Consider the following 22,930-nt stretch of genomic DNA (forward strand, 5'->3'; position numbering starts at 1 on the left):
TGCTGCAGGCGGTGCCTCAGTTTCTCCCTTTGTTTCAAGGTCTCAAGCTTTGCAGGTAAAGTTTGGACTCGCTGCCTAGGACGATCACCTGTCTGTGATTTGAGGGGTATGTGGGAGAGAGAAGGAGAGACAGCTTAAGCAGAGCGTGCTTGAGCCTGAGAGGAAGTGGGCCATGCCCCAGGACTTGAGCCATCTCTGGCACAAAAGGAGTTAATGGCAGGGACCGCGCCCCCCGTGTCCGGGCACGCGCAGCGCGCCCCCTTGGTGCGCGGGCACAGCAGCCAGGCTGCCGGAGAGCAGATCTCGGGGATTCGGGTGCGGAGCCCTTGGCCTGGAAGCGATATGGGTGGTCCGTGGCCCGGTTCAGTCGCTCGCAACAGCCTGGGGAACAGGTGAGGCCGCCTGCCCCGGTCTCTCATCCTCTAGCTGCCCATACCTTGCCTCGATCCTATCCTCTCCCCATCCCGGGGTCCTCCACTCCCCAGTCAGTGCTCCCCAACCTTCTCAACCCCATGTTCTCCATCGGCACCCCTGACCCCGCAATCCTCCCCCGCTTCTCTTTTCTTCTCCACCTCCTCCCTGAATCCTGCATCCCTATCATCCTCCTGTCCGTGGTCCCTCTATTTCCACAGCCCGGGCCGCATGCTCATCAAAATACCCCTCCTGAGGGCCCCCAGCCCCATTCCTGAACTGCACATCGACAGTCCCCCTCCCCCGCAGTGCAGCCCCATCCCTCTTCCATCATAGCATCTCACAGCCAGGCTCCCTCCCCCACTCTCTGCAGCCCCCCCCATCAACAGAGGCCTTTATCCTATCCTCCCCCATTCCAATGCAGCTCCGTCCCCCAATACCATTCTGAACCCGCGTAGCCCCCAAAATTGCAATTCTCAACACCAGTCCATTCCTGCACAATGCCCCTCGCCCAACACTGCTCCAGCCCCAGAAGTACCTCCAGATGCCATTCTAATCCCCGGCATTGCCGCCTCCCCTTGTCTTCTCCCAAATTGCAAGTTGGACCAGGATGGAGATCTTGGCCTTGGGGACTCACAGTGGGTCCTAGGGTACAGAGGGCGTTTGGGGGTCGGTCGATTTGTCTAGGTGTTCCCGGGGGAGGGGCTGCAGGGAATTGACTCAAATGGGAATGGCATTTGGCGCCGAAGGGTTACTGGAGAGGGAGGCATCCTGAAAGGGTTAATGGAATTTGCGGGGAGGGGTGGCACCGAAAGGGTTAATGGTGTGGGGGGGGTTGCTGGCGGGGAAGCCGTGTGAATGAGCGGTCTGTGCCCCAGAGTTGCCATGGAGACGGTGAATGGGGGGATTGTGTGAACTCAGCTGCGGACTATCCCCCCCCATACACACACACACACACACACACACACACACACACACACACCCACTCCCTCCTGCCCCACCTCCCTACTCCTACCCCTTCCTTCCCCTTCCCCTCCTCCCCCCCACCCCGGGTGCATTCTGGGCTGTGTCTGGGATCTAACCACCCATACTTTGCTCCCCATTTCCTCAGAGCCCCCACCCCTTTAGTTGCTTTGCCCGCCCTTCCTCCTCCTCCTCCTCCTCCTCCTTCTTCTTCTTCTTCTTCTTCTTCTTCTTCTTTCTCTCTCTCTCTCTTTCTCTCTCTCTCTCTCTCTCTCTCTCTCTCTCTCTCTCTCTCTCACACACACACACACACACACACACACACACACACATTCTCATTCCCCTCTCGTGGTGGCCGATTGCCGGGCGTTCCCAATCTCCCTCCCCCACCCCTTCAGCTAGTTCTTAAAGGAACAGGCCTACAATCTTGGAAGGCGGGAGAAATGGGGGGAAATGAAATTGTGTGTGTGTCCACGTGGGAGTGTCTGTGTGTGCTGGTGTATATGTGTTGACCGTATAACCATTGTGTCAGAAGGCCTGCGTGCCTTGAGTGTGTGGCTATTTCTGTTCCTGTCTCCACCTATGTGTCACCGTCATGCTGCATGTGTCTTTGGATATTTACCTATGCGGTGTGTATGATTACGTTTCAGTAAGTCTGTGTGTGTCGCTGAATGTATCTCTGTGATTCTCTGGCTCTGTGAAGCTCTCTGTCTCAGAACGTGGGACTGTACGAGGGGATCTCTATGGATTTGGAATGTATGTCTCTGTGAGTGAATATCACAGTGTCTGTGATCCTGGCTTGGTCTCTGTCACTCCCTCTTTGAGTCTTTGTGAGTTTATTTCTCTGACTTTCTGAGTGTGTGTCCTCCACACTCCGTTGTTTCTTTTACACTGGCTGAGCAACCACAATGCCTAGGGTGCTAGGCAGAACACTTTCTGCCTCAGTTTCTGGCACCCCATGTGAATTAGAGATAGCCCACAGAAAGGACCAAGGCTTAAGGATTTAGGAGCAGTGAGGGCTGAGGAGAAATGTACAGGATGGTCTGGGGATTCTGATGAATGGCCATCCTGCCCCTGCCCTGCCTGAGGGAGAGGGGGGATCTCTCCGTGGGACCCTTTGCCTATCCACTGCTTTCCCTTCTTCTGTCTTTGTCCTGGAATGAGGTTCTCAATTCTACCTTCTCCTGATGTAGCGGTCCCTGTGTGGGGTGACAGTCCCAGGGGCTAGAGAGCTCAGTATCCCCACAGTGTGCCCGGGGACCAGAGCTCCACTTCCCTGTGCTCCTCTGGCTCCAGCTGACCCCAGTGAGCTCCACTGGCTGAGGAGTTGAAGTTGGGGACTGGGCACTTGCAGTGGCAACTACTGTCCATCTGTCCATCCCCTTTGGCTTTTCCAACTGCAGCCAGGTGCAGCGAATGGCTCTGACTGGCAACAGAGATCATCTGTGGGTCCCTGGAACCCGGGCACTGGAAACCCCTCCTCCCAGGAGGAGAAGAGCCCAAGCCCAGCGGGGCCCCAAGCCCGACCCCCAGCCCTCCCCAACCATCTTGGATGACGCATCCTTCCCTCTTTCCACAGGCCTGTCTGGCCCTGAGGGAGTCCCCTTTCTGAAGCTGTGGTGCTTGGACGACCTGCTCTCCACGGTGCTGGGCACCTGTAGGTGTCCCTCGAGAGCTCAGTTTTGAGGTTCAAGTCAGTGTGGTCATGAAGGGGCTGCCTGTCGGGCTGATGCTGTGACCCCGGAATCTGCCTTTCCTGCCAGTCCCCCGGCCCGGAACATGTGGCTGCGGCTTGGCCCGCCCTCGCTGTCCCTGAGCCCCAAGCCCACAGTTGGCCGGAGCCTGTGTCTCACCCTGTGGTTCCTCAGCTTGGTGCTGAGGGCCAGTACCCAGGCTCCAGCACCCACGGTCAACACTCACTTTGGGAAGCTAAGGGGTGCCCGGGTACCACTGCCCAGTGAGATCCTGGGGCCTGTGGACCAGTACCTGGGGGTGCCCTACGCAGCTCCCCCAATCGGCGAGAAACGCTTCCTGCCCCCTGAACCACCCCCATCCTGGTCGGGCATCCGGAACGCCACGCACTTTCCCCCAGTGTGCCCCCAGAACATCCACACAGCGGTGCCCGAAGTCATGCTGCCTGTTTGGTTCACGGCCAACTTGGATATCGTGGCTACTTACATCCAGGAGCCCAACGAAGACTGCCTCTACCTGAACGTCTATGTGCCCACGGAGGATGGTGAGTGCGGCCAGGCACTGTGCCCTCCCCGCCTCCCACCTGCCCTGTGGTGTTTGTGGCTTGCATGTGGTGGTGTGCCCTGCAGCATGCCTCTGTCTGTCTGTAAAAAGGCTTCTCACCATCACTCTGCTTGGCCTCCCCCTTCCTCCTCCCTGTTCTTCCCTCTCCCAGCATTGTCTGAGCTCCCATGTGTGAGTGAACTGTTACCAGGAGGGGCCTGGCCAGGCCTGAGAGCTTTGACAGGTCTAGGGCCAGAGTGCTGGCTGGGGGTCCCCTGGGGGAGTATGGGTCACGGCTGGCAGCTGCCCGCGGGAGGATGCTGGTTCCACCGGGCCCACCCACCCCCATCACCATTCCACCTGCTCTGAGGGGTGGTAGGTGCGTGTGGCCGAGGAAGCTGGGTGTGTGGGGGGGCTGGGGGGCAAGCCCGGTGGGCAGTGCTTAGGTGCCTCCTCTTTCACTAGCTGATGCCTCCTCCCGCGGGGGTCACACTAAGGTAAGTGACAGAAACAAGGAGATGGTGGGACAGGCTCTCTGCCATGTGCCGCCTGCAGAGCAGCTCTTGGGGCCTGGGGGGGTGGGGGGGTGCATGCCCCTGGGCAGAGGCCTCCTGTTATTTTTTAGTTTTTTATTCATTTTACAGTAAAGCGGATTTCCAAGGAATGCGCCCGAAAGCCCAACAAGAAAATTTGTAGGAAAGGAGGTAGGTAGCGAGCCGGCGGGGAGGGAGAGAGAGAGAGAGGGAGGGCTGCCTGCCCACCTGCCTTTGCCCCTGAAGACCCAGCCTTCCTTCAAGTAGCCCGGGCTAAGGGGGCGGTCGGTGAGCAGGCATAAGCTCCACCTCCGCCAGGGGCCCGGCTGCTCTTCAGGGAGGATCTGGTGGCCTAAGTCAGATTCAGAGCAGAAGCAACCACCCCATTTCTTCCAACCTCCCCAGCCCCAAATTACACCCTAAAGTGTATGTTAAAGAGAGAGCCAGAGGTTCTCTCCGGGACACCTCAGGAGAAACTCTAGGCCGCCAAGATGGAGCCAGAGGCTCCGACCTTTTTCCGGGTGAAGGAGCCACCAGCTCATCCTCTCGTGCTCTTTCCTGGGGACAAAGTGGAGATTCAACTCTCCAGCCCTGGAGCTGAGACCAAACCACCCAGGTGTTAGTAACGCTGCCCCCCCGACTCCGCCCACCACCTCTGACCATGGCATAGCTGAGCTGGGCTAGTCTGGTGGCAGACCTTGGGGGTTTCTGGGGAGCTGTGGACTCTACAGGATGCATGCGATCCTGAATTTCAAATTCACCCTCTTGCTGGGAGGAATTTGTGCCCCCTGTTCAAATCCCCCTTTATGGTTTCTGCAAAGCACTTGCCTACTTAGCTCAGAAAATCCTCTCCACATCTCTGGAAGCTTATGAGGAAGGCATTGATATCCCAATTTACAGATGCGGAAACAGGCCCAGGAGAGTGACTTGCTGCTGCTCAAGGCCCCAGTCGCTGGTCTGTGGCAGGGCCGGGACCCAAACCTGGGTCTCGTGACCCTCAGGGTGACGTTCTTTCCACTGTAGCATGTGAGGCCACTCTCATCTGGTCATTCCCACCTCCCTGACTCTGAAACAAATGGTGAAATGTGGATGGGTTAGGTCGAATTGGAAACAGAAACAGACTCAAGAACAGGTGGAAGATCACAGCCTGGTCCCTATAACCCTTTGGCAAGCTTGCAGTTTGTTTTCCTTTGAAATAGTAGGGGCAGGGTTCCCCAAATGGGGTTGTCAGGATTCCTGGGGCTGGATGCTCCCTATTGAGTAAGAATCTCTGGGGACTGAGCCTGGCAATCTGCGTGTCGAGCAGGTGCACTGAGTGCTTTCAATGCATCCAGAAGCTTTGAGTGAGGTCTGCTGCCCTGAGGATAAGTGGTCCATCACCTCCCGGCACCCAGCCCAGGACCTCACACTCAAGAGGCAATCAGTAAACACGTTTTCGCACGAATGAAATATTGTGATGCTGCAAAAAGAGTCTGGGTCTGGAAGCCACTAGCTTGACTGAGTCCCAGCCCTGCCGCTAACTCATGGGGAAACCTTAGGCACGTCTTTTCCTTTGAGAACCTCTGTTTCCGCATCGGAAGGTGGTAGGAGACGATTCTGGTCTTAACATTCCATTAACCTAGACATGAGTCCAGGAAGAGGGTGTCCTCAACCTGCTCCTATGAGTGACTTACTTGGGCACAGAGGTGAGGAGGTGCCCTTCACTGCAACCAGTTCCTAGGAGCAATGAGCCCTTCCCCTACCCCAGCCCCTGGCGCCAGAACCTAAGTCCAGTCCAGAGAGTTTGCCTAGAGAGCTGACAGGAAGCTCCAAATCCAAACATTTACCAATCATGATTGTTGACTATGGGCAAGGCCATGTGCTAGGTATTGTTGAGATGTGGAGGGATGGGAAGGAGAGAAAAAGAGTTAGAAATAACTAAAGAGCTGATTGCTACTCTGCCAAAGTTCCTAGCCTAGTTTAGCTAAGCCCCACAGCCCGAGCTGGGAAGTGGGTTCCAGACAGCATGGAAAAGGGGATCTGGCCACTTAGCTGTTCCAATTTGTTCTCTATCCAGGGCCTGTAGGCCATTTGGAACAGACTTAAAAAGCCTGCCTCCTGGGAGGTGCAGGGAGACCCGCCCCAGAGGCAGTGAGGGTTGTGGTAGGCACAGGGCAGACAGGGACCCTGCAGCAGCAGCCCAGCGCTGGGATGAGGGACGGTTGTTGAACTAGCCTGGGAGACAGGCATGGCCGCAAGCAGTTGCTGAAGGAGTGCTAAGCCAAGGGAGCAAAGGCATCTGTGTGGAGGAGGCTGAGACAAGGCAGGCAGCAACCCGGGGACCCTCCTAAAGTGGGGCAAGAGGGACGCAGCTTCAAAGTTAGGGCCCAGGGGAGTTGAAGATGTGTCCTGTCCCCCCTAACCTTCATCCCCATCAAGTTGAAGGGAATTCGTGTTTCAGGATGAGTGATTCCTTTCCATTTGCTGGGGGGCTGTCCACTGGGTGAGTGATGATGCCCCAAGTCCCCTGGAGTTTCAGAGGGCAGTACCGTCGGCAAGTGTGAGGACAGTAGGTGCCACTGGAGGTGCGGGAAGCTAGGAGGCAGTTTCTGCCCCTCAGGCTGGGCTCTTGCCCTAGTTGAAAAGCCATTTTGTAATATGAGGGCGGCTTCTGTTTTGATTAATAGCTGTAAGGGAATTCAGTCACAGGAACCCAGACCAGCTGAGAAAGAGGGCTATTTGCTGCCTCCGGGCTGAGAGTATCTGGTGTCACAGGCAAGAAGGTAGAAGCCCCAGGGTGCCAGCAGAATGAGCTCTGTTTCCAAACACTGACCAGCATCCAGGCAGTGGGTCCTCTTTCTCAAAGCCATTCTCGTCTCCTTAGACCAGGAAGGCAAATTGGTGCCAGCTCACCCGCGGGTCCTAAAGGTCTCTCTTCTCTAGTCTCTTCTTTTCTCTCCTTTCCTCCCCTCCCCTCCATGCTCCACCTCTTTCCTGCCTGATTTTTCCCCATCCCTCTCCCCCATCCCAGAAGGGTAGCATGATGCAGTGGAAAGACCATGGGCTTTGGAATCAAGCAGACCTGGGTTCGAATCTCACCTCTAGCACCTCCTAGCTGTGAGATCTGAAGCAAGTCACTTTACCTCTCTGAACCTCAGTTTCCCCATCAGTGAAACAGGAATAAAGATAGTATATTCCTCACTGGGGTGTAAGGATCAAACAATATGGCAGAAGTAGTGTTGGGCTCATGGTAACTATTCGGTACATGGTAGGAGCTACTACCATTATTCCTATCTTTCTGTTCCTCTCTCTCTCTCTCTCTCTCTCTCATATGCCCCTTTCTCCTTTTCCCCTTTCTTCTCTCCCTCTCTCCCTCCCTCTCTGGCTCTCTTTAGATCTCAGAGCAATGCTTGCTGCTCTCAGGCCTGGTTCCTGTGGGCAGGAACCCCATTTGCCATTACCCAGAGCAGGCCCCAGCGAGGAAGACCAGAGGGAAATATTCATCTCCCATTTCCTCCTGTGGGAATCAGGGTCAGCTGAGGCCCAGCTTGAGCCCGCCCACTGGGCCCAGGTAGCTCAGGGCTGGGATCCTAGGCTCTGCCCCAATAGCCCACATCCATATCTACACGTGCTGGCCACGCCGCCTCTCACCTTCGGTGCCTGCCCCTGCTCTCCAGCTCGGCCGGCCTGTGTACACACGTGCAGCCTCTTCCACCCGGGAGAAGTCCTTTCCCCGAGTGGGTCTCTGGCTCTGTGCCTGGGCCCACCCACTGCTACCTCCTTCCCAGCTGGGAAGGTAGTTGGTTGAGATGGGCTGTTGGGGACAGGGCGGGGGGACAGGGAGGTGCAGGGAGGCCGGCACAGCAGGGGCCTGCAACACCATCATCCTGATGAAGGTCTGGGCCTCAGCCCACCCATTCCCTCAGTTCTTGCCATCCCTCCTGCCTGTCCTGGGCCCAGGCCCAGAGCTGGCTTGCTGGGCCACACTGCAATCATGCTGTTTTTGAATTCTCTCTCTGTTTTGTTCTCTGTTCTGTGCTGTTGTGTCTCCCCGTGTCTGGTCCCCAGGATCCGGCGCTAAGAAACAGGGCGAGGACTTAGCGGATAATGACGGGGATGAAGATGAAGGTATTTGGGGGCTGCAGGGCGCGGCGGCTGGTGCATGGCACAGAGCCCCTCCCCCTCTCGATGGGGAGAAGCCCCGTCTGTCTGTCTGTCCGTCCGTTGGTGTGTTTCTGTTCCTGTACAAGGCCGTTGGGCTATTCATCCATCTTTGGCCTGGTTGGCCACGGGGAGTTCCAGGGTGATGGACACGGCTGGGGGGAGCAGGGGACCATGAGCAGAGCCATGGGGAGGGCATCCTCCTCGCCCGGGTCCTCCACTAGCACTGCCTGGAGACAGCTTCCTCCTCCATCTTCTGTGGTTCACGGGCACCTGCCCCTACCGAGCAGCATGGAGAGTGGAGAGAAAGCAGGGCTGAGGGAGGGCAAAGAGAGGCACAAAGGAAACTGGATGGCAAGGAGAAGCCTGTGTTTCTCTCATTGAGGAGACACCTGTGTTTTGTGGGGAGACTGGCTCCTGGGAGAGGGGCCCAGCAGGCGGTTGAACTGAGGAGGGAGGCAGTGACCACTGAAGGGGCTGGGGCACAGCGCCACCTAGAACCTCCTCAGCCTTCTCCCAGAAAGCTAGAGATGGCCTGGGGGCCAGGGGCTGCAATAAGTTCAGGACAGGGCTCGAAGGACTGGGCTGCCACGCCAAGCTGAGGCCAGGACACCGCAGCCCAGTCCGTGGATGGCATAAGATCCTTGGGTGACAGTGGAACCAGCCTTCCTTCCTCCTTGGGAAAACAGGTGGCGTTTGCTCGGCAGCAGAGAGCATTCCGTTCTACCTCCAGGCCCTGGCCCTGCCCCGGGGGCCAGACAGCTCAGGGGGGCCCACTGGTGGCTGGAAGGGCTGTGCTGGTGTGGCAGAGTGTTGGTCCAACGCACAGACTGGGAGGCTGCAGGTCAAGGTGATCAGGCTGGGAGCCTTCTAGTGGCCGCCCCACCCTGATGCCTCCCTGCCTGGGGCTTGGGAGCGGCCGCTTAAAGGTCCGTGGTTGAATAGCCTCTGTGGAGGCACCATCTTCATCTTAATGCTGACTGGGGGAGGCTCTCTCGTTCTTAGTTCTGCCCCCTCCTCTTCTCCATCCCCAGCGTTGCCAGTTAAGTCAGCCTGATGCCCGGGTAGAATGGGGTAAACGAGCACATGGCTGAGAAACCATGTCAGTAAGGTCCCCTCCACCCCATCTCTGCCATTCACTCCCCTGTCCCCACATTCTCCCTTGTTCTCTCCCTGTGCCACCCCTGATTCCCACCCCTCTTGTCTCTGTCTGCACTGGGGGGCCAGCTGCTGCCAATGGCCGTATTTCCATGTAACTGGTCTAGTCTCGGGGGTTTCAGGGCTCCCCCGTCCCTGCTCTCTAAAGCCATGTCAGGTCCCAGGACTCCTGGGTGCCCAGGGCAGGGACTCACTGATCCAGCTAAGGGACCAGCCCTTCCTCTTCCTCCTGCTCCCTGTCCCCAGGGCCAAGCCACTGCCTCTCTAGGCCCAGCTGTACCAGGCATGCCTGGCTGCCTTGAGCTGGGAGGCACTTGAAACCAGAGTCTTTAAAAACATCACTGAAGTCAAACTGTCTCTGGCCAATGCTTGAGCTCCAGGCTGAGCGCCGGATGAGTCCCGCCCTCAGAGCAGGTGGTGGTGTCCTGGCACCTGGGATAGCTTTGCTTCCCGCACCCCCCCAGGGCTGGCGGGGGTGGGGGAGGACGGGCAGCTTACCCAGCCCGCGTCTCACCCCTTCTCCTTGCAGACATCCGGGACAGCGGCGCTAAGCCCGTCATGGTCTACATCCACGGAGGCTCTTACATGGAAGGCACGGGCAACATGATTGATGGCAGCGTCCTGGCCAGTTATGGCAATGTCATCGTCATCACCCTCAACTATCGGGTTGGGGTACTAGGTATGGTTCCCAGCTGGAGGCCTAGAGGGAAGCCTGGGTTCTCAGGGAGGGAGTTTCAGAATGCTGAGGAGTTAAAAGCAGGCCACCTGGGTTCTCTAGCTAGTGCTAACAAGCATAGTCACAATGTCGTTATCCCATGGCCCCTGCCCAAGGGCTGGGAGCTTCCCGGCTTCCATAGGTCCTTTCCTGGAATGTTGAGATGCCATTGGAAATTCAGGTCAAACTTCACACCTTCTCTGGGGTCTGAAGCCAGATCTCTGCTTCTAGGCTTGTGCTTGGCTGAGCTTTGGAGAGTCCATTAATTTTCTAGTGTCCTGTCCTCATCCCTACCCATCCACCCGTATTCCTTCTAGCTAATCATATATCCACACACCCACATACCCTCCCATGTCTGCACACATACAGTTATTTCTCTCACCCCCCACAAGCACATACACATACCCATACACTTATAGACCCTTACAGCCACATCCACAGACCCCTCACCTATATATACTCCCACACTGCTCCATACACACTCCACACAGGTAGTCTCCCCTGTGCACATGTCCACAGACCCGTATACCTCTAGACACTCCACATCTGTACCCCACATCTACACAGATTTCTACACATGCCCACACTCACACTTTCCTCTACCCCCAGATGTACCTACTACACAAAGATCCACGCCCTGCACATTCTCATCCACACACAAACCCCACACAAACCCCACACATATATACCTTCAATGTATATAAATATTCCTTCGGCACATACACAGACATGTCCCTGTCCCCCAAAACACCCCATTTCCACATCTACTCCAACACCTACATACACACAGATGTCCCTCACCTTCCCCACACAAACAAAAACCAACATCCCCCCTCCCTAGACATACAGGACTCATACCTGCATGTCCACACCCCCCAACACAATATACAAAAGCAACCCCCACACAACTCCTATCCCTGCTTCCACATCTACACACACATCCCATGCACTACACTTCTATATCCCCCATATACACACACCCGCAGACCACCCCCCCCGTACTCCCACACACACACATACACACATTCTTCCAAAAAATATTTGGCACATATATATTCAATACATACATATGTACATATTCCCCCTCCCTACCCCACAAATATATTATGTATCCACGTATCCATATCCCCAAACCTGGCCATCCATACCTATACACGCACCTCCACTCATCCCATGCTCGTGCACACCCCAGGTATACACACTGCACATCTTCTACTCTCTCCACACGTACATCCCCATACACTCCCACCTGTCACACAAATGCACGCCCACCCCTATACACTTATCTCCCAAAGGCTTCACAGACACCTACATGCCCTTCCCCACACATACTCTGTCACCCACAGGCTTATTTTGATTATTATATATGCTTATTATATATCATTTCGTCATTATATATGCTTAGTTAGGCTGCCCCACTAGCCTGTGCCTTCCCTGGTAACTGTTAACTCCTAACTGTGCCCAAGGCCTTGAGGTAGACCAGTGCCTCAGAGAGAGCAACTAAGTACACAGGGCCTTGCTCCCTGCCGGATGCCCACCTAGGCCGCTGAGGGTGCGCACGGCCCGTAGCCCTTGGAGTGGTGCAAAAAGAAGCCAACTTCTTGCCCAGAGGGCTGGTGTCCTCAGAGTCCTGGTGGGAGTCTAGGTCTAGGCGGTTTGTCAGGTCTGCAGGCCTGGGGTCTGAACCAGCAATTGGACCTGGCTGACGCCAGGGCTGGTTGGCTGACAGGACCTTATTTTAATTTGCTTTTGAGTATGTTGCTTTGCCAGTTCAAATCCCAGGGGCCCTGGAGCTGCGTTTCACTTCTGGGTACAATTATGTATGCAGAAAGTCCATCTCCTCTTGACTTCCCCATAATGCCATGTGGGATAGCAGGACATCTTTTGGGGGTTCAGGCTGGAGAAAGGATAGTCCCTGAGAAAAGTGGAGCCTGCGTCCCCTTCAGGGGTGTCTGGCTATTGGGTGTGACGTACACGGGGCGTCTCCCTGGTCTCACTACAGTCCAGTGGGCTTTGGGTTTCAGGGTTCTGCTGCTGCTCGTCTGTCTCACTGAGTTGCCCCAGACATCATGGCAAAGCTCCTGTAACATGTTCTGTCTTGAGTCTCCAACAGTAAAAATGGTACCATGAAGGTGGCTGCAAACCCACACGCTAGGGCTGCACAGTTCTTGAAGAGTAGTGAATATACAAATGTAATCACACCTAGATACACAGACACATGAGCATGGGAGTTGAAGGCCAGAAGCCATGTGGTTACTTTATTTTCTTAATGAAAGTGATAGAAAATGTGCAACTCAGCTGCTTTTAAAAATTATCAATACAGCCACTGTGCGGGTCCGGCTGAGCCCCCAGGGTTGGGCCAAACGTGAATCAGGCCTGGCGTGGCAGGAGAACTGAAAGCTGTACAGGACTGCGGGCCAGGTGATGACCCACGTCCCCCCAGTGCGGGTAAGGCCTGCACGGCTGGGGGTCTGCGCCCCAGAGCATGAGTGTGTCGGGGCCTGACTGGGCCTGACCCCCGTCTCCTCCAAGGTCAGTCAGACCTAGTGCATGTTCAGCTTAGATGGGGGTGGCGGGATTCTTTCACCGTAGTCTCACAAAACAGTTCAGATTTCTTCAAAAGTGGGATCTATTCCCACATCAGTTCAAGGGAAAAAAAAATTAACAATACAAAGCACCATGTCATAAGGATCATTGGAAAGCGCGGAGACTGCTAAGAATATGCTTCAGTTCCAAATGATCAGACCAGGAATGAAGGAAAAGAGAGACTAGAGGATCGGGGAAAAGAGGAGAGAAACTAAGGAAGAGAAGGAAAGGATGGGGGAGAGAAAAGAGGACACGAGTGACACAGAGGAAGGAGGCAAGGAAGAGGCAGAGGAGAGACTCAGGGTCTGAAGTGTCAGTTGGGAGCTGTGAGCCGTACAGAAATGATATCCTGGTTTGCTGATTACTTCACAACCCTTCAGCTGCCCTAATCCTTAAGCTTGTATATCAGAAGTTTTTAACTTGTGGGGGAGTCTTCGACCCCTTTGAAAATTCTGATGAAAGCTTATGGACTCTCCCCTAGAAAAATGCACATGCGCACGCACACGCACACAAATATCCCACTGAAACTCATCCATGAAATTCAGGTTGAGACCCCACCACTGCCGCCCCCTTACAACTTCCTCTCGTTTCGAGAACCCGAACAGCACATCTTGGGGCAGGATTTTTATTCTTTGGGCTTAAATAGTTAATAATCAAAATAATATTACCCAAACCTCAGAAGGAGCCATAAACCGAGATTTGGCCAGAAGTTCTCCACCACTTTCTCTGTCCCCTTCAGTGCCTGCCCTGGAACACAAATGTAATCAGTAAGCCCTTGATTGGATTCTAGGTCCAGACAAGATGGTTTGGTCTCTTGGAGCCAGATATAGAAGATGGGTTTGCCCTGACTTTCGGGGATTTTGCTGTATAGCTGAGGCTTTATTGTTTTGTTTCCCAAAACATCCTGGAACAGGTGGCCAGTTTTGGACCTCAATTATATGCATTCATTCACCTTCCCTCTCAACAGCTTCTCTGGAGCCCTGAGCTTCTCTGGTTCCCTCTAAGGAGCTTCTTTAGACATCTTGGGTGATTCATGTATTTGGAGAATGCCACAGGCTAGTCCGTGGATCCCGTCCAAGGCAGAGGGGTGGCTATTATTTCAGATGCCCCGACACCTTGAGACCCACAAAAGAAAGGGACCCCAGCAGGATTTAGGCTGTGGTTATCCCTGGGGCTGAGAAATTAGGGGCTTGCCAAGTTTTATTCCGGGTTTTGGAATTTGATACTACGTCCTTGCTCAGGTACCCTTCAGGCAAACTGAAAACCTGGTCAACATCAAGCCTTGAGATATCTGGTTTTGCTACAGTGCACCAGATCCTCTGTCTTCTGTTGACAAGAAGCTTACCATGTACTGCAGTAGAAACTTGGGTCCAGGAAGACTGGCTCAGATTTGCTCTGACAGTTTCTGGAGTTTGGTATTTCAGCCCTCATTCTCACATGGTTTCTGTCGATGGCTGAGTTACTGGGAAACTAGCAGCAAGTGACTGCTCTCCCAGACTGCCAGGTTTTGCGTGCTTGTGGTCAGTGGGGTTTGCTCTATCGTCCACCTGAGCCTGTTGGATAGAGCACTTCAAGGAGAATGCTTGTAGCAAGATGGCTGACATGGCGTCATCCACGTACTTCAGTGCCTTTTATCCCGAGGTTTGTGGGATCTGAGAGAGAGCAGAGAGTGATGGTTAAATCCTCCACTCTGCCCTTTCAGGCCTTTGTTCCTAACCCAGAAAATTGGTACATGTCAGAGAAATCGACTTTACTACATCCCAATGCAGGCTCTACCTGCTGATTAGGATGGACATATTTGACACATTTCACCGAATGATACCTTGGCAAAGGCTGAAGTCGAGTCTGCTGTTGCCTAGATAAGAGAACAGGAAGAGAGAAAATGGGGGAAGGAGAGAGGCGGGAGGGAGGACAGGCAGGCTGAGAGAAGCACGTAGTGATTTTTGCTGGAGGGTCTTAAGGCTTGGACAGCCAGGTTGGATCTCGGTCAGCACACTTTTTCAGACTTGCAGGAGCAGCGTCAGCCTGTGAACAGGCCAGGCAGAGGAGAAGCTGGTTCCCTTGTCTAGAGGAACACGGGCTCCACCGTTCATCCTCATTCAGGCTTTCTCTAATTCCTTCTCATTCCCTCATCGGGAACCTGGGGCTAAAGAGGCTTGCGACTAGGTCCTGAGAGGAATAACTAAGTACTTTACATACTTAAATGCACCAAGAGTAAATTAATAACACACGTGAAGAGGGGGAAATGAGCTCTTTTGCAGAAGCTAGAAACAGACGGACTTGAGAAAGACAGTGATGAGGTCTTGTGCCTGCTTGAGTCTGTTTGAATTCAGCTTCTGCCCCGTGGACTGCCAGGACCATCAGAGAACACTCTGTGAGCTGAGGGAGCCTCCTCAAATGTGGCCTCCCACAAAGTTGATCCCAGGTGCCGTGAATGAGCTTTTAAGTGTGGAGTCAAAAAATACTGACCTGGGTGTGGGTTTCCAGTGCATAGGAGTGCCACAACTACCCACTTGGAAAGAACCTTTCAGAAAGCCTAAGGCAGGAGAAGACAGAGCCTTCCAAGGAGCCGAAGGATCAAGGAAGAGAGATGAAACGAAGCAGCAAGATCAGACTAAAATGGAAGCGGGGGGGGGGGGGGGAATATAGGACATCTCTGTGGGATAGCCAGCAGGTGGGCGGGAAGGTAGTCTCCATGGCAACAAGTCTCCACAGCAGCAAATCCCAGCAGGTGGGTGGGAAGGTAGTCTCCATGGTGACATGTCTCCTCAGCAGCAAATCCCAGTGGGTGGGCGGGAAGACCTGTTTCTGTGGTAACGTGCTGCACTGACTTCCCCATTTCTCCACCCGACAAAAAAGATGGTCTAACCCAGCAGTTTTCCAACTTGAGGAGGCAGCAGAATTACCTGGCGAGCTTGTTAAACACACAGACTGCTGGGTCCCCTCCCCAAAGTTTCTGATTTACTAGGTCTTGGAGGCGGGGGAGATGAGGACCTGCCCTGAGAATGAGGAGAAGGGGGCATCTGAGGCCCTGGAAGGAAGTGGAGATGGACGAACTTGGACAGGAAGGGCAAGGAGAGCTTAGGGATTGCTGCCTCTTGGGATCTTCACTTCCTCCAGAGAGAAAAGGAAGGAGAGAGAGAAGTAACTATAGATTTACAATATGCTGGGCATATTAGAGATGTTCCTGTTGGTTTTATCCTTGTTACATCCCTCTGAAGTGTTTTTTTTCTCCCTTGATGGAGGTACTGGGGACTGAAACCAGGACCTCGTGCACGCCAAGTACATGCTCTACCCCTGAGCTATACCCACACCCTCCCCCTTTGAAGTATTTTATCCCCATTTCACTGAAGGGGGAACTAGAGCCCAGAGATTGTAAATAATTTGCCCAAACCTATATGGCCAAGAAGTGGTAGGGCTAGGACTCAAACCAAGGACTATTTGACTCCAGGGTCCCTGCTCTTTCCCCTCTCTCTTGCCAGGTGCTAGGGTAAGGTCCTGGCTAACACATCAGGGCAGGGAATGCTGGGTCCTGGCCATTTGCATTTCCTGCAGTTTGTCTCCCACCTGGAGGCATCCCCTTTGAGTGGTCTGGTGACCCCTCCTTCTGAACTGGAGAATGGGTGGGAGGTAGGGAGAAGACCCTTCTTACAGTGATGCTGCTGGACCTTGCAGAAAAGAGCAATGGTTAACAATAGCTCGGTGGAAAGAACTATGCTGCATGCTCATCCTCTGTCCTCACGCCCCTGACTGCCATCGTCGTCCAAATCCTCCATCCCTCCGCCTTCACCGTCATGCCCTTTGTTGAATCCAGGTTTCCTGAGCACTGGCGATCAGGCCGCCAAGGGCAACTATGGGCTCCTTGACCAAATCCAGGCCCTCCGCTGGGTGAGCGAGAATATCGCCTTCTTCGGTGGTGATCCCCGCCGTATTACTGTCTTTGGCTCAGGCATCGGCGCGTCCTGTGTCAGCCTCCTCACGCTGTCACATCACTCTGAGGGTGAGTAGCTCTTGGGACAAAACACGAACTAGCCAAGTGCTGGCTGCCCGCCCTGAGGATCCAGGGTGCCCAGCTCCATGTCCTCAGAGCATCCAGGGGAATGAGTAGCCCTGACCTGCCAGCTGGGTATCTCTTTGGGTAGAAGTGGAGGGGAAATGTTTCTCTAGGGGTAGACATAATTCTCCTAGTGTGAGAGAGCGAAGGAAAGGACCCCATTTACCTCTTGAGAGAGGAGGGTTGTCCTTCTAACGGAGTCTTATTTAGGAGTGTGGGAGTAGAATGTCTCTCTCTGGGGGGACAATGGCTCTTTTGGGGCGGGGGAAATCTTTCTGTGTGGGAAGGACACGTGACTTTGGGGAGTGATCTAGAGTGAAAATTAGTTTTTAGGTGTAAGAAACACTCATTCTCTGCCCTTCTCTCTGAAGAACAAGTCTGTGCAAGTAGGGGACTGTCCTTGACGCGGGAGGTAGGACCGAAGTAGGGATTACTAACCTGCAAGTGGGCTTTCTCTGAGGGATGGGTAACTCTGATCAGACTCCAGATCTGCCCGCCATGGCAGTATGACCCCACACCAAGGGAGACTCATTTTTAGCCTGAAGGGAAGCCTCTCTCCTTGCTGTGGGTCCCTCTGCCAGTGACCCCTCCAAAGCGGCCAACAAGACCCCTTTTTTGTGAAGCAGGAAGTCTTCTCTTCACCTTTGGACTACAGAGCACTCTTGATCTCTGAGAGGCAAAGTTGAGCTTCTCACAAAGAAGAGATCTTCCCGAAATAGGTGCCCTTCTATGAAGTAAGGAAATCTGGGAGACAGGAGATTTTTCACTGAGATCAACCTTAGGAGATCGAGATAGTCTCACAGGAAGACTTGCAGTTTCTCTTTGAGGAAGGCCTGTCTCTCTGAGAAAGAAAAATCACCTTCTCTGACCTAGAAATTCTATCTCAGTCCCTCCAGGGACTCCCCTGGTGAGAGAAGCCTAAGGTGGGATGTAGGGGATGTAGGATCTACATCCCAGATTAGAATGTGCTCCTAGGTGACAGCAGGAGCATGGAAATCTCTTTCTTCCACAGAGGAGGGTGGAGTGGCTGGCTATGAGGGTGCCTCTCTCTCGGAAAAGAGGAACGGTGCCTCCTCTGTGAGGCTCTATTTCCCTGGGAGGAGATAGCCTTGCTCGGTGTGCTGCTGTTCTGTCTCACAGCGGGCCTGTGACCCTGGAAGCCCTGCTGCTTTAAAGATTTGTTCTCTCTGTCTTTCTGTAATTGATCAATGGAGAATAATCTTTTGAAAAGTGAGGCTCTCTTAAGTAGTAATCTACATTTCTCTACCCATCTTTTCACCTGTGCACACCGCCTTCCTCTTAGAGGAGCAGAACTGTGCACCTGAGTGCTGGATTCTCCCTTCCTTGGGAATGTTGGGGCCGGAGAGAGAATGATGCCTTTTTTTTTTCCCTTGCGGGGAGGAATCATTTCCTTTTTGAGTTCGGGGGACTGGCTTCCTCTCAGTGAGGGGAAAATATGGATCTGAGGCAGCAGTAGCTTCAGAAAAAGCAAATTCTCTGTGGAGACTATGGACTGGGAGGTCAGGTTCCCTGGAGACTTTCAGACCACAAGGCCTTTGCCCTCGGGACTCCTTCCCCAAACTCCCAGCATGTGAGGCTCTCTCCTGCCTGCATTTCTCATCTCTCATGAAAAAGACCCCTTTGTGGTGGAAGCGCCAGCTCCCTGGTGGTGTGCTGGCACAGAGCTGGGCCCAGCTGGGCAGGAAGCAAGAGGGGAAGACAAGGAGAGATAAAGAGAGGGAGTATCAGGAAGCTGATGTCTGGGACTCAAGGGGTTAATTCTTCCTGGCATGTCCTTAACCCCCAAGTTACCAACCATCACCCCAGAAGAAGGAAGCGAGAAGCAGGCAGGAACCAGTCGGGAAAGGGGCCCAGCAACCCCTCCTCTGGTCCTCACCCATCATTCCGGCCAAAAGGGTTATTCTTCCTTCACAACCCGTTCAACCCAGAGGGCAATCTTGGTAACAGAGGAGTCAGAAGCCATCTGGTTTGTCCGTCAGGGACAAGCCCGGGGGGGGGGGCTGGGTCGTGGGTGACATGACAGATCTGACCTGGTGCTGCCGATTTTCTGTAGGGCTTTTCCAGAGGGCCATTATCCAGAGCGGTTCTGCTCTGTCCAGCTGGGCCGTAAACTACCAACCAGTGAAATACACCAGCCTGCTGGCGGACAAAGTGGGCTGTAACGTGCTTGACACAGTGGACATGGTGGACTGTCTTCGGCAAAAGAGTGCTAAGGAGCTGGTGGAGCAGGACATCCAGCCAGCCCGCTACCACGTGGCCTTCGGCCCCGTGATTGATGGAGATGTAATTCCCGATGACCCTGAGATTCTCATGGAACAGGGCGAGTTCCTCAACTATGACATCATGCTCGGTGTCAACCAGGGTGAGGGGCTCAAGTTTGTGGAAGGGGTGGTGGACCCTGAGGATGGGGTCTCTGGCACCGACTTTGACTACTCAGTCTCCAACTTTGTGGACAATCTGTATGGCTATCCTGAGGGTAAGGACACTCTGCGGGAGACCATCAAGTTCATGTACACAGACTGGGCAGATCGGGACAATCCTGAGACCCGCCGGAAAACCCTGGTGGCGCTCTTCACTGACCACCAGTGGGTGGAGCCCTCAGTGGTGACAGCTGATCTGCATGCTCGCTACGGCTCACCCACCTACTTCTACGCCTTCTACCATCACTGCCAGAGCCTCATGAAGCCGGCTTGGTCAGATGCAGCTCATGGGGATGAAGTGCCCTATGTTTTTGGTGTCCCCATGGTAGGCCCCACTGACCTCTTCCCCTGCAACTTCTCCAAGAACGACGTCATGCTCAGTGCTGTTGTCATGACCTACTGGACCAACTTTGCCAAGACCGGGTAAGGAGAAAGTAGTTCTTCTTCTTCAAGACCCCAGCACACCCTCCCCTCTGCTCCTCTATCTAAATCTCTTCCATTAGCTCCCTTCCTAAGACAGTCCCCAAATCTTGATTGGTAACCCTTCTCCCACCTCTTACATGCCCCTTTTGAGTCTTTCATGTCGTTTTCTTCCCCCCAAAATTTTGCTGAGGCTTAGAACTCGGTTAGCATTAGGACTAAGCAGGAGTGAGAGTTACTGGTAGAACTATGGGATTCAAGGTTAGATGGTTGGAGGCCCTGTGAAGTGGGAATAAACTCCATTCAGAAACAGTCTTTAGCGGGGGAGGGTATAGCTCAGTGGTAAAGTGCATGCATGCACAAGGTCATGGGTTCAATCCCCAGTACCTCCATTAAATATTATAATAATAATAATAATAATAATAATAATAATAATAATAATAATAATAATAAATAAACCTAATTATCTCCCCCATTCCCTCCGTAAAGAAAGTCTTTAAAGGGTTATTGGAGAAACTGGGCAGCTGAGAAGATTGACGGGTGCTCTGTAGCATGTGAGAGTCCGATAGTTTGATCTTACAGGACGGGTACAGGGAAGGTTGAGATGGTTTCCATTATGCCACGGGCTATTGGAGCTAACGCCTGGGGAAGAGGAGGGGTATGGACAGAGGGAGGGACCCTGCAAAAGATGGAAATGGTGGGAAGTTTTGGACTGGGGAAGAGGTTGAGGGCTGGGTGGGAGAGGAAGAATGTTGGAAGGCCCTTTGCCCATCTAGGTAGAGTAGTGACCCCAGATTTCCCATGTGGTATTTCAGGGATCCCAACAAGCCGGTCCCCCAGGACACCAAGTTCATTCACACCAAGGCCAACCGCTTTGAGGAAGTGGCCTGGTCCAAATACAATCCCCGAGACCAGCTCTACCTTCACATCGGGCTGAAGCCAAGGGTCCGCGATCATTACCGGGCCACTAAGGTGGCCTTTTGGAAACACCTGGTGCCCCACCTATACAACCTGCATGACATGTTCCACTACACGTCCACGACCACCAAAGTGCCGCCCCCGGATACCACGCACAGCTCCCACATCACCCGCAGGCCCAACGGCAAGACCTGGAGCACCAAGCGGCCAGCCATCTCCCCTGCCTACAGCAACGAGAACGCCCAAGGGTCCTGGAATGGGGACCAGGATGCAGGGCCACTCTTGGTGGAGAACCCTCGTGACTACTCCACTGAATTAAGTGTCACCATCGCTGTGGGGGCCTCCCTCCTGTTCCTTAACGTTCTGGCCTTCGCTGCCCTCTACTACCGGAAGGACAAGCGGCGTCAGGAGCCCCTGCGGCAGCCGAGCCCTCAGAGGGGAGCCGGGGCCCCTGAATTGGGAGCAGCTCCTGAGGAGGAGCTGGCCGCCTTGCAGCTGGGCCCCACCCACCACGAGTGCGAGGCGGGTCCCCCCCATGACACCCTGCGCCTCACTGCGCTGCCCGACTACACGCTGACCCTGCGGCGCTCCCCGGATGACATCCCACTCATGACCCCCAACACTATCACTATGATCCCCAACTCCCTGGTGGGGCTGCAGACATTGCACCCCTATAACACCTTCGCCGCCGGGTTCAACAGTACCGGGCTGCCCCACTCACACTCCACTACCCGGGTATAGCTCCAGCCCAGAGCGCAGCCTATATCCCGGCTCCGTCCCGCCCAGATCCACGAACGCGCACATGCGCACGCGCGCACACAGACACACACCCTCCCCCCCACCCCACCCCAACAGAGACATATATGTATACACACACCCCCACACCCTACAGCAGACCCACCTGCACAAACACAGACAGATGTGGACATGCACCCGCATGTACAATGACACAAATAAGCAAGTGAACCTGAACAAACCCTTCAAATGGGGACGCAAACGAGTCCTCGGGGAAACCCGAGGACCTGTGGAAAAGCAGCTGAAGCTGGCTTCCTGTGCCTGACCATAGTCACTCCTGGGGAGCCTGAAGCACCAGCTGGACACTCCCTTGGTGCTCACCTTCCGCCTCTCTTGGAACTGCACCACCGACCAACTCCAGACTTGGGAGCTTTAAAGAGCAGAGTCGCTCTTTCTCCCCCAGACTTGGTCTTTTTCTGGGTCTTGTTTTTGTTGATTTTTAAAAACAAATTTTGGAACCAATGCATCTCCAACCTGTGAGAGCAGAGAGGCTCCGGAAGGGAGGGCTCCAGGCCCAGGTCTCCCTGGCTCTGGAACTCCCAGTGCTCACACAATCCGACCAAGGAACATGACCCCCAAGAAGGAAACAGTTTTGAGCAAGACTATGGGGTAGAAGGAGGAAGGGGCTGCCACTGGATGGGGTTGGAGGGCCGCAGGGGACGACTCCCCAGCCATCTCTGTATGCCTGCGGAGGGCTGCAGAGACCTGCTTGCCCCCAGAGACCAGGTACATCGGCCTGGCTAGACAAGGGGACCCCAGATGTGGCGAACGAGGTTTTGCGGAGGCCGTGTTATTATCAGGGGGGCCCCCGGGTATAATCTGGGTCCTGCCTCTGCCCTTGGGGTAATGCTATCAGAAATTCGCCCCATTTTCTTTACCAGAGTCTCTTTTGTGTCTGTCATTTCTCTTTCCAAAAGGCGGTGTTTTTTGGTTGTTGTTGGCTTTTTTTTTTTAAAGAAAAATTCTTAAAACACTAACGGAAACCCATGGAGTTTGTCCTTTGTAAAAATTTTAAACACAGTGTCTTGACAAAAATAAAAATTCCAGTTAGCACTCCCAACCTGCCTCCCTTGCACAGGCCCAGCCCCAACCGACCTCCCAGTAGGGCGCCTCAGCGGGGCTGGGAATCGCAGCCTCCCTCTGCATCCTGTGCCTTTAAGCTGAGACAAGTCCGGGCAGGCACCTCTCCAATCTTAATCAGGTTGCTGTCCCCAGCCCCCCACCCCCGGCCCCCCGACGCTCTGGGTTCCTGCGGCTGAAGCCTTCTCTCAGCACCTCGGGCCTCCTAATGAAACGGCAAAAATAACACTTCCTTCTCTGCTGCACTGCTGCCACCGCCGCGCCACCCGCCACCGCCACCGCTGCCTCTCCACTGCCACCGGCGCCACCACCATGCCCTCCTCCTGGACCAGGGGCTGGGAGGAGGTCTGCCCTCTAACATGCTGAAATCCTTTTTCGTATCTGAATCCAGTGCAGCATCAGCTCTGTGGACTCCCTGGCTTTGGGTGACTGACAGGGCAGGGGCCCTCTCCTCCCCAGGGATACTGGTTTTCTGTTTTGT

The 22,930-nt window shown here is 54.3% G+C and overlaps 1 protein-coding gene across 3 annotated transcripts; it reads left to right on the top strand.

Annotated features, from left to right (window-relative positions):
- The first annotated feature begins 268 nt into the window (after positions 1-268).
- On the top strand, positions 269-22,348 carry NLGN3 (neuroligin 3). 3 transcript variants are annotated; one of them, XM_006217654.3, is made up of 8 exons: positions 270-392; positions 2,954-3,610; positions 4,254-4,313; positions 8,190-8,249; positions 9,970-10,119; positions 16,556-16,741; positions 18,870-19,659; positions 20,472-22,348. In XM_006217654.3, exons 2-8 carry the CDS (start codon positions 3,154-3,156, stop codon positions 21,313-21,315), a joined length of 2,547 nt encoding a protein of 848 aa, XP_006217716.1. In that variant the 5' UTR covers positions 270-392; positions 2,954-3,153; the 3' UTR covers positions 21,316-22,348. The 3 variants fall into 3 exon arrangements, with proteins under 3 accessions (XP_006217717.1, XP_006217718.1, XP_006217716.1); XM_006217655.3 differs by lacking the exon at positions 4,254-4,313 and having other exon boundaries at positions 269-392; XM_006217656.3 differs by lacking the exons at positions 4,254-4,313; positions 8,190-8,249 and having other exon boundaries at positions 269-392.
- Positions 22,349-22,930: the final 582 nt, after the last annotated feature.

The sequence above is a fragment of the Vicugna pacos genome, chromosome X (assembly GCF_048564905.1).
Source record: "Vicugna pacos chromosome X, VicPac4, whole genome shotgun sequence".
NCBI lineage: Eukaryota > Metazoa > Chordata > Mammalia > Artiodactyla > Camelidae > Vicugna > Vicugna pacos.